This window comes from Cervus elaphus, chromosome 31 (assembly GCF_910594005.1).
Source record: "Cervus elaphus chromosome 31, mCerEla1.1, whole genome shotgun sequence".
Classification (NCBI taxonomy): Eukaryota; Metazoa; Chordata; class Mammalia; order Artiodactyla; family Cervidae; genus Cervus; species Cervus elaphus.
Genome location: NC_057845.1, coordinates 41,261,934 through 41,274,240, shown reverse-complemented (window position 1 = coordinate 41,274,240; position 12,307 = coordinate 41,261,934). Strand labels below are relative to the sequence as shown.

Here is a 12,307-nt window from a genome sequence, read left to right as displayed (position 1 = left end):
TTGCATAGTATATTTCCATTTTGGTTAGTGTATCCACTACTTGATCTAGTGTCAGAAACTGCAAAGACTAAGTCTCTAAATATAGACCCTTGAGTAATCTTAAGTCATTTAACTTCTTTGGATGAAATATTTGAACAGCATCTTTTGCTAGAATACAATGAACAAGTTATATGATGTACTGCAAATAAGAGACATGGCTGATTCATGTCAATGTATGACAAAACCCACTACAATACTGTAAAGTAATTAGCCTCCAACTAATAAAAATAAATGAAAAAAAAGAGATTGATGCTTAAATTAAAATAAACCAACATTTCAAATATTAATAATTCAACCTATCAACAGAGAGATTAACACGTCTGAAGGAATTCTAGCCCTGAGCTGACCATGGCAATTAAGTTATGAGGAAAGCTTCTTTTCTATGGTTTTACCTGTGAAGATACAAATACAAAGTTTCACCCTAGTCCAGTAACTGCTGAGAGTGGGGTAGAGGTGCTGTTGGTTACACTTGGATTCCTTCTTAGGGAGCTTTCTTAAAAACAGTGCAGGGCCAGAAGGTAACCAATGTCAAGAACCCTTGATTTTGTAAACACACAACCCAGGCTACCTCTTTAATGAGGGAGGACTCACTGCCAAGACCCTTAGCACCAAAAGTCAACAGAGGTAGAACAGAGTGAAAATCGGGACTCTCAGGCATGTGCATAATCTGTCGAGAAATAATCTTGTCTTGCAATTCTTATCTTCTATATCGTGCATACAAATACTAAGTGCTTAAGTTTGAGAAACTGTTCCCTTCATTTAATCTATCTCAAAATCTCTAATACTAACAAGAGTTCACAGAAAGCTGTCAGTAATAGGTTCTATTTGCCACATTTCAGAAGGGATGTATATTTTTAGATTAAGGTAGGTTGTTTTTGCTCTGCTCAGCACATTTTTTGTGCTGATCTTCAAAACTAGACAAGGGAATCACGTATGGGAAATAAATAATACTCACACTCCACCGATGACACGGATTGATCCAATTCCATGAAAGTCTACATCATTTTTTAAAAAATTAGGGACAGAATCTATGTGTTCACTAAACTCTTTGGCCTGTCCATGGAAGTGAGGTTTTTCATAAATAATAACCTGAAAAATATGAAAAAAATCACTTGGCATGCTCTTATTTTAGAATAGATACATTCTGATTTATATGACACTGAAGGCCACAACCTGAATGAAGGACCACTGTTCATTTTCTTCCTTTATACTCAAAATACAGAATACTGTCTGACATTCACAAAGAATATGTGAGTCTTTATCCATGATAAAGATAAAATATCTTGATAATATGTTTCTCTTATATCAACATACTCAAATATAATTACATGTTCTATTTACCCAAATCCTAGGACCATTGCAAAGAGTAAACTGTCTTGAACTATCTATGTTTTTCTCTCTGTTCAATATTTGATACAGATCCGCCTTATATTTACTGAATTTCCTCTATTAAGAAACCAAAACTCTCCTGAGTTTAAGAAAACTTGCCATTTCTTGCGACATTGCTTATATGGTCATTACTAATCACTGAGAATTACACATGCAAATTCTTGAATTTAAATAAAAAAGTTCCTAAAAGTTATAAATGATTGAAAAATGTTTGGTATTCTTATTGGATATTTGGTTCAAATGGAGGAGAGAATGCAGTAGGACACAGATTTCTAGCATTTCGTTTACTTCAGACTTGGATTGGTACAAGTACTTCCCTTCTATTTTTTTAATTTTATTTACCAAGCCTAAGCTGCCCTTGGGGTTCAGGGAAGCAATGACAGTAATAGCACTCATCTACCCACACTTAATCACCTGGTCCTATTTATGGCTGATGGCATAATTTGTATACAATTGGTGAATAAAATCCCATGCTTAGACACACTGAACCAGCAAGTTATAGCTTCTTTATTTAAAAAGAAAAACAACAGCAACACTGAGAATATTACACAGACTGAAAAAAAAAATATTTAGTACTGATCCTGCTGTATTCTACATATTAAATTTTCAGAGTGCTGTATTGGAAGTGATGAAGTATTATTTGGGTTTAATACACGCTACATACGTTGAACACATTCAAACTAAGAAGCAATAATTCTTTGATGAGTAAGTCACAAGCCAACGTCTAACAACTTAAAAACTGTGACTGTCTAGGACAACCATTCCATTCACATGCCTCAGACTGCAACTGTCCCCAGAAGAGTCAGCCCAGAGCTCCGATGCCGCAGACAGAAAGGCTGAGACAACTCACTTCGGGAGCGTCACAGCCAATTCTGCACTCATGAGGTCACTAGTTCAAAACCCTGGCTGCATGTCAGGAGTTACCCAGGGAGCGCTGAAAAATTTAAACCACACCCCAGGCCAAAGAAGTATCTTTTCCAATGGAACCCAGGCAGAAGCATTTTTTTTAGAACTCACATATGAATGACTCCAACATACAGCCAAATTGTATTAGATTCATTCAGATACTAAGTTTAAAAAAAAAACTCCATCTATGTGATTGGGAGAACGGTAGTCAATTCCACAAATTAGGAAGCCCCGAAATGGGAAAACTGGGGGAACTGTGCCTTGGTTTGGAGAGGAGGATGGATGAATCCCTGTGCCCCTGCCCGCCTCTGAAAGTGCTGCAGTCTAATTACACAGAGGTCTGTTTGCATCTTTCATCACTACGCTGGTTTTCTTCCTATCTCCCTGTACAGGCATCCTACGATTCCGTTTCTTCTTCTTTCCCAAAACGGACTTAATTCTGGCATCACTACCACCCATTTCGGCGCCTCTACTGTTCCCTTCAGACACTCCTGCTTTCAAACTGACATCACCTGACAGAAGCCGCTTGCATCTCCTCCTGATCATCCTTCATCTCCATCCCGAGCACCACTCCCAAATGCCTGCCGGGTATTTCCACGTGAATGTCTAGCTATCACCTCAACCCCTTGCCCCCGATAAAACAAATATCAAACCTATCATCTTTCCAGCCCAGTAGGTGCTTACGGGGTCTGACTGGGTTGTCAGAACAGACCTCCACCTTTCTGTACTAAGCCCTCTCGTCATTTGAGCGTGGGCCCTCAGCAACCCGTCTGCAGTCACTGCCCACCAACCCAAGATACATCACCTAGCTATTGCCAGCATACATTCAGGTAATCACATTTTTACTGTAATAGTCCCAAATGGTTAAGGGGCTTCCCAGGTGGTGCTAGTGATAAAGAACCCGCCTGCCAATGCAGGAGATACAAGAGATGTGGGTTCAATCCCTGGGTCAGGCAGATCCCCTGGAGAAGAAAATGGCAACCCACTCCAGTAATCTTGCCTGGGAAATCCTGTGGACAGAGGAGCCTCATGGGCTACAGTCCATGGGGTTGCAAAGAGATGGACATGACTGAAGTGACTTAACACACATACACAAATAGTTAAAAGATTTAATTCTCACACTTTTTAGCCTGCTACCAAAGTCTGTTCAAGACTCACCTTTAAGTTCATAGGCATTTCCACTTTCAGGCCACCCTTAAGATGACAAAAAATTTTAAATATTAGATATATTCTTATTTAAAATGTCTGCAAGTAACTAAGTAATATATGCAGGTTATATAAAAACTTGATTGGTGAAGATTACATACCAAATTTAAGTTGTGGTATTTAAAATTTTTAAGTATAGAACTCTACAGTAGTCAAAATCAAGTCAGACGATTCTATATCAATGTAAATGGGGTAAGAAATCTTGGAAAGATACTTTCCAGAGTACAACCACTACAAGGAAGGAAACCAAGCTTTAGTTCTTGAGTACATGTGACCAATTAAAGATTTAATCCCACAGCAGAGTGTCTCAAAAAGAAGAGTGGAGTTGTTAGTAGACTGAAAACTTTGATTTGGCAGGGTAGATTTCTAAACCACTTAATACTCAGTTTCTTCTATACAAAGGCTTGGGCGTTCTGTGTTAGAGCATTTCATCTTCCAAGTCCTATCACACTTGCTGTCTTTGTGACCACATGGAGATAGAGCATAAAAGGTAACCCATGCCTCACAAAAGCTCTTGTGTATAATTTGTTTCCAGTGCTACTCCACATTGATACTCCTTAAAGTTTCTGTTTTTGCTGGGTTTTAGTATTTTTTTAAGGCACAGCACAAAAACGGTTTGTCACATAGCCACTATTTAATTGAACAGTTTGCCCCTCAAATAAAAATATTTGCAACAAAATTAATCATTAATACACGTATTACTTTTAAGTAACCATTCACAGACCTACCCATTTATTATTAATGTTGAACTGATCATGCATTATTGCAATGGAAGAGTATAATATACAACAAGCAATTTTCTAATAAGCATCAAAAAAACAAATTTAGAATTTTTTAAAGTATGCAAAATGTTCACAGAGTATTACCTTATAAGGAAACATCATGAATTGTGATACATATAGTACAAAGTAAATTCAGACATCTAGAAAAACATTAAAATGGAAATGTTTCTAGAAAACATTAAAATATTTTCACAAATACTGAAAGAAACAAAACAACAATGTATGAATACTTTGCCCATTTTGTAGCAGACATAATACATGTCTCAAGACAGAGATGCATGACCAATCATCAGAGCTATCTTATTTTTGAATTCATGGATATTTGGGAAAATGTTTCATTTTATATTTTCTTACCATTTGAAGTGGATGCAATGATTTCATTTCTGCTGCAGAAATCTCAAAGAGTCCATGGTCCTCCTCCAAAACTATAGCTTGCCCCTTGAAATTAATATCCGGGTAAGCAAGCCAACTAAATAAGAAATGAATGGTTGGTTAAAGTATAACAGGAATACTTTAATCTGGTTCTGTAAGAGTTAAAAGCTAAAAAAAAAAAGCTACAAAAAGAAGAAATCTCTGTCACAGAATTACATTAGTAAAACACATTCAAAGTGACAGCACTAGACAACATATAACAATGAATTAACATGTTATTAATTACTTACATTCAGACACTATTCTAAGTTTATTATGTTTTTCAAGCATTGGCATCACTTTCCTATTATATGTTTTCCAATATTTAAAAGTTATGAAACCTTTAATGCAATTAGGATATAACTGAAAAATAAAAATCATTCCGCTGTATTTCTGTTTTAAACTTGGGCAATCAGAGGTAGGGATTCCACTATGCATTTTACACCTTTGATCCATAGTTTCAGAATCAGTATCAGTTCTTGGTTTCCCTCAGGAAGAGTATTTGAAATAAGATTCCTAAAAGAACCATCCAGAAACCAGCTAAACTGGATAATTACAGACAGTTCTCAGGACTGTGTTAATTACTGGGTCTGCCCAACAGTTCTAACATGTGGGAGAGATGAAGGGAGATGTCCAAAGTGACCCCTAAATTCAACACCAGTCATCATCAGAGCAGATGAAAATGGAGGAAGAGGGAAGAAGGATACACACTGAACCAGAAACCACAAAACTTGTGACTCAAGTCAATCTGGGACTGAATTAACACTGAACTCAGACCCACAGTCCTGAAGATACCTTTGAAATCAGAAAGGCCTAGGACCAAAGCCATGCTTACCAGCTGGCAGCTTAGCACAAGCCACGTAATTGTTTCATTTGTGACGGGAGAGTAGCTCTACCTATCTTCCAGGAACAGAAGAGAAATAAACACTGGTACTGTAAAGGCCCTCAGTTACTACCAGCATGAGACAGACACTCTGCAAGTAGCTCAGGCTCTAGAGTTTTAGGTCAGGGATATGCATTTATTTCTCAGTCCCACAATCTGGTGGGTGAAAAGACAATGGATTGATTCATCTGTCAAAAATGGTGTCTGGGAACCTGTATCTGCTTCTGTGAGTCATCTATCAAAAACTTAACTGGATCTGAAAAGAAGACAGAATCTGTTTTAAAATATGAAAAAGTCTTTCTTAGGTATCCAGAAGTATACACAGCAAAATTAACACTTCAGAAATGTGTAGGTCACCAACTGAAATATGAGACAAAGTTAACTTTGGTGGCCATCAATCACTGTAGTGATGAGAAGCAGATACGTACACGCCTGACTTCACGGTGAAGGACACAGATTTGGGAATATTCAGCTCTTCCAAATTGGGGACCGCTCGCTGGATGTAGATAGGACAACATGCCAGGTCAGACTGTGGGCAAAGCTCTATCTCTGGAATACTGCAGTCCTGGAAAGGAAAAAAAAAAAAGTTGACTTTGAACTATCTAGAGACACACACTGCAGTATCCTAACACCCTGGATATGCAGTTACAATTATTTTCACCGTTCAGCGGAATTTTTAACCAATAACAGCATAAAGGAAAGAGTGTTTCTTCTTACCAGTCTGTTAAAGTAAATTTTTCTAAGAAGTTACATTGACAATGTGAGAATTATATAAATATTATTGATTGAAAAATATTACCCTGATTCTTCCTGCTTTGTTTTCAAAAGTCCTGCTCCATTAAGCAATGTGCAAAGTTACCAACATATGAGTGCCAAGAGTTTGTCAGCCTTCCTTCTCAGAAGCACAACAAAGCCATAGGGAGGAAGGGAGTTAAATAAAAGCTGATCTCATGGGGACCATAAAAAATAAATAACAGAGAGGCACTACTCTCTCAGCGGGTTATCTCAATTACCTTGACAAAAGAAGTAGGAATTAGAGGTGAGGGTAGAGGAAATCTGTTTTCTTACTTGTGGCATTTATTTTCTGTAGTATGAGTTGGCTTGAAGAAGAAAGACATTATGAAATTTGATCCTATCCTTCATCACACATCCACTGTCACCATGTCCTGTCAAACTTTTCTTTAAAATTGCCCCTGTCAAGGTCTTTCGTCAAGGCCAAACTTTGATTACGGGCCTAGACCACCGATCCAGAAAGCTTACTCTTTATATAGCTGGGCATGTGGGAACACCACATCCCTCATCATACTCCTTGACTTGAGACCCAAGCAATTCATATTCATATTTTGATTTTCCTTTTAAAATATGGCAACGACCCACAACTAACTCACTCACAATAACCCACGACGACACTACCTACCTTCAACTCTTCAGTCATACTGGTATCCATGCTATCTCTGCACCTGGCCTCTCTAAGCTTTGCAAACATTTCCCTTATTCTAACTGAAGACATGCTTTTCTGTATTCTTACTTTTGAAAATCTTTTTTAAAAAAATGCTATTGGAATATAACTGATTTACAGTCTTATGTTAGTTTTAGGTACATAGCATACCAATTCAGTTATATGTATATTTATTCTTTTTCAGATTCCTTTCCCATGCAGATCATTACAGAACATTAAGAAGAGTTCCCTGTGCAATCCAGTAGGTCCTTGTTGATTATCTATTTTATATTTAGTAGTGTGTATATGTTAATCCCAAGCTCCAGTTTATCCCTTCCTGACATGTTTCCCCTTTGGTAATCACTAAGTTTGCTTTCAATAATTAGTTCTAACTCAAAAAAGACCATATCTTTTCTTTCTTTTTTTTTAGACCATATCTTTTCTTAAGGAATCAAAACCACAATTATCTTCCCCTTCTCTGAAACTACAGTCAAGCTGTCTAATCTATCTCAGTAATCCTGAGTGTTTCATTATATGACTCATGGTTCAGTAGCATAATTCTCATCTAGGACACTGTGGAATTCAAATGCCTCTGCTTTAATGAAATAGGTAAATGCAATCAACTATTAGAGGTGACATTTATTAGACTGAACAATTATATTTATTATTGTAATGTTTTGCAATTTCAAAATGGTATCTAATTTTTTAATCTTTTTTCCAAACCGAGTTCTATTATTAATCATTATTAATCATTCTGATTAGTATGTAAAAGCAAGCAAACTGATACATCTTGTTTTCAGAAAGTTCTAAAATGCAATACAGTAAGAAGGTATAACCTAAAATATCCTTTAAAGTATAAAAAGTTTATTTCCGTCTAAGTTTCATTTAAAAAAAATGGTCAGAAATGTCCAGAAGAGTCACCTGTCAGTCTTCAAGTCTCTTTGTTTGCTATTAAAAATAGAGTTCTAGTAACATAATTTAAAATGTTCCCCCAGGGATCTGAGGTACAGTAACAGAATACATAACTAAGTGTCTCACACAAATAAGTTTCCTCTGCATTGTGTTATACAAACAATGTTTGGGTGGTGTATTTTAAAAGGGAAAAAGCTAAGAGGCTTTTGAGTCTACATCACACAGAAGGAAACAGCATAATGGAAAAGAGGTAATGATGGCTAAAAAATTGAAAACATAAGCAACATCGCTTACATTCTCAACTGTCGTACTAGAGGACTGATTTTTTTTCTCTAGTTGGCTGAAAAAGATTTTACTAATAAGTTCTATTTTCTCCATGGTGGCTATTCACAGAAGTAATGTCTTTTGCAAGATTTGTGTAATTCTTGATGAACAAAGGGAGTAAACAACTAGCCTTACAGGAACCTAGCAACAATAAACAGTTTGTACTCTTAGTAAAGAAATGTTTATACGGTTTCCTCCCAGACCTTTCTAGTCATGATATACTTTCTAAATACATCTTGGTGAAATCTATAAGCTCAGACTATTAAAGCAACCAGTAAGAATGGAGACAAACCTATGTGAGGGAAACAGGGTAAGAATGAACTATATAAATAGTAAAAAACAAAACAAAACAAACCTCCAAAAACCCAAGGAACTACTTGCCTCTGCCTTACATGAAATACCTTCAGTCCCTGATCTAGCAACGGCTCTCTTGCTCCTCAGCTCACTAATGAGGGCAAACCTAATTAACTCCTGAAAGAAGGCAATGTCACTCCTTTAAAAAAAAAAAAGAAATATATATATATAAAATGCATAGTAAACAGAGAAATGTTCAGGATTCACTTTTTCTATTTGAGGAAAAAAAGCACCTGACTCAAGGCTCACTGCACTGTTACCCCACCTCCAATTACTCCCACGAGGGGCAAAGATGACCCCTGAGCAGAATCTACAGCTGCAGATGACTGGCAGTATTTTCTGTTACTTGCTCCATTTACAGCAAAGTGAAGATATCATGCAAGTATTATCTTCAAAGGACAGTCTTTAAAGCTTTGACTACTTAAGATGAGAGCCACTAGAAGATGGTGAAACATGATAAAGCTGGCATGGGCCTAGGTGAATTTGGAATGGCCACCATGAAAATGAAGCTATCAACAGGCCGAAATGTGACAAGTTTACAAAAAGGAAGCATTTTGATGCCTGATTCTTACTTTGTAAAAATATTTAGAACAATGCTAATGCCTTTTCCATTCAACGCTCAATAGTTTTATTTTCCTTCCTCACTTCAAGTTGCTAGCAAGTCCAAGTCAAGTGGGCACTAACACTGCAATTAAAAAAAAAAGACTCTATGAACAAACAATGGAAGAAGGAAAAAATGTAAGCATGACTTAGTCTCTTTTATAATGCATCTGAAGCAAATGGCGGATGTGCAAACACCCATTTAAATACCCATGCTCAACAGATTGAATTTTTTGTTTGATTTTATTGTTTGATTTGGGATGAGGGTGTGAAGTTTGCTGCTTACAATACCTTATTCATTTTTTTTTTCCTCTTCACTAGGCCTGGCATGGTGCCTGACATTCACAAGGAAGACACAAAACCACATGCTATTAAATTTTAGAAGATTCCAACTACAAAGTGATTACCTGCTTCAAGGAGTTTCTTATGAGTGAGTTAGCTATGAACTGAGCACTCAAATGCTGCTTGATGAGCTGAAATGCTTGTGATTAAATTTTTCGATGAAAACGCACACTGCCCTCTATCCTATGGCCATCAATCTCCCTGCACTACCAGCAAGCCACCAACGTCCACCTCAGGACACCAGCGGCTCTGCTGGGGCCTCCCTCACACTGCCCGTGGGGCCTAACTCCTGTCTGCTCTCTCAAGACGCCATCAGGCGCTGCCTGCTCCAGAGAGGGGCGTCTTCTCCGTGACCATGTGAGGCCCTGCACTGCGCGTCTGACATCATACAGGCATGTGACTCAGCTGTCCCTGTCCTGGACTCTGAGCAGTCTGCAGGAAGACAGCATATGGGACTTGTGTTTCTATTCCCAGTGCTTCCGACAGCATCCGGTCCAAGAGCAGACACAAATATTTGTCAGACACAGGCTTAACAGTTTTGCAGAAAGTATTAATTCATGCAGACACCCCTTTAAGATAATGAGTTTTTCTGTATGCTGTCTGCAATTATCAAAGGTTTTAACAGCAGTGATCCAAATCATCATGATAGGGTCCACTTCAAAGTAGACATTGTTAGTATATAAGTAGAATTTCCGTAATTTGAAAAATATGTATGTCCATGACTGTCGCAGGAGTAACAGCACTAAATCATGTAACTACATTACTGCTGAAGGAACCCTTAAAACACATGGGCCGATTCTGTCCTTATCGCTAACTCACTCCTCTAAACCATCAAGGCACCTCCCACAGTATGTTTTATTATATGAGGAAGGCAAGCTCTTCCTCATCTTAGTATTAATAAACAGAAATTAAAAAGCAACATTTTCCCCTTCCTTTCCCCAACCTAGCTTCTATAAGTTTCTTCTAATGCTCATCTATCTCCCCTTCTCTTATAAACACCACACACACCCACATATAAACATCCACAGACCTCCACTAGAAAAACATATTTGGAAATATCCCAAAGGTGTCTGGATGGTATACTCCAACTACTATTAAAAATACATATATATTACAACATGTAATATTTCATGTGCCACATTACATGTAACATTTAAAATTTTCATTCAACTTAATACTTTACACATATCTAGTCAAAAAATTATCAATATGATCATGAAGATTAATAAAATTACCACAATTATGATTAATAGCAACTATTTCTAAGCAGTGCTGGGCCAAAGAACAGCTTTACTACCTGACAAATGACACAAAATTTAAAAAACAGGGAAAATAAAAATCAGCTGTTTTGTTACCTTTAAGACACGTTTGATAGAGCCCAACACAAAGTTTCTTTGTGGGTGCTTTCTGTTCTGAAGAAGCCAGTCACGGTTTAACACCTTTTCTCCTTCTTCCAGAACACATTTCTGACCTTGGAAATGTGGTTTCTCATATAAAATCCAGCTGAACAAATATAAAAAGCATGATCAGTTGTAATTAACCTTCTAAGAAATGAGGCATAAAACAAATATGAGAGTTATAAGTCACGGACTACACTGTCTATTCAAATTTAAAAATCTGGGCTATTTTCTACTACTGGCGTATAAACCTATTTTGAAACAATGATGTACACTGAACAGAGAGTCTCAGAAAGAATATAAGTGCACACAACTTAGAATGCTTCCTAAACACAGCGCCACAATCTATGCTTATGCCTATATTTACGTATACATACATTTTATAGATGTTATATACACATTTACATTAAAAACAATAGCTTAACAATTCCATATTCCACTTCTACCCTAATTTTCCTCTTGCTGGATAATAAAGAACATGTGTCGTATTTTATTATTTGAAGACACACTACATCACACTGTTTATAACATGAATACTGACCAGTGGGTAACCCAAACACCAGACAAAGAAATTCTGGTCCCCGCATGTCCATGAGGCATGGTCCATAATAACAAATGAGAATTTCCAGTATTTTTATGCCATACAAAGAATCCTTCACTTGTTGCTTATGTCAGTGATACAAATGACTTTAAGCATGTGGCCTTCACATTTCCTTAGCATCCCACAAATTTTGAACTCATTTTCAAAGCTATGGTTCATTCAACTTATCAAATCTATCCTGCTAATCATGCAGTGACGAAATGGCACTATTTTACTGCAGGCTGAAAATACTAAAAACAATCTATATTTTCTAATTAAGTTATGAAACTCTAATGATGTTTCAAAAAATTATTCTGGAGAGAAACAGATGCAACCATAATACAAGAAAAACATACCGCATAAGCAGCAAGAAAACAACTTGGGGGAAAATATTATAAAATTTTAAGAGATCTCTTACCAGCCCCTTACAACTTTTATCAGTACCCCATTTGGATAAGACCAAGATGTAGCATCAGGAATATTACAGTAGATCTCTTGTTTGTATTTTCTTCCATGGAGATCATAGATAACCATCTGCAACATATAGTAAGCAGACATAATAACTAATTTTAAGAATGTATTTAAAATTCTAAAATGTCCTAGAATGCAGAAAATATAATATCCTAAATACATAAAAGTAAATACCACTTTAGATGCTAAATTCCTGAATGAAATAACCATTTACTAAGTCAGTTAAAAGTTTCTACCTTAAACTCCCCAAACCTAAACACAATCTCACTTCTT

At 36.8% G+C, this 12,307-nt stretch overlaps 1 protein-coding gene across 1 annotated transcript in view; it reads right to left on the bottom strand.

The window, feature by feature from the left end:
• CRYBG3 (crystallin beta-gamma domain containing 3) overlaps positions 1-12,307 on the bottom strand; it is a 123,357-nt gene that overhangs the window by 52,568 nt on the left and 58,482 nt on the right. Inside the window, exons 6-11 of the mRNA XM_043892631.1 lie at positions 11,982-12,097; positions 10,942-11,089; positions 6,045-6,181; positions 4,677-4,791; positions 3,493-3,528; positions 995-1,128 (exon numbers count right to left, since the gene is read on the bottom strand). Coding sequence (XP_043748566.1) covers positions 995-1,128; positions 3,493-3,528; positions 4,677-4,791; positions 6,045-6,181; positions 10,942-11,089; positions 11,982-12,097 — 686 coding nt within the window. The remainder of the gene's footprint in view (positions 1-994; positions 1,129-3,492; positions 3,529-4,676; positions 4,792-6,044; positions 6,182-10,941; positions 11,090-11,981; positions 12,098-12,307) is intronic.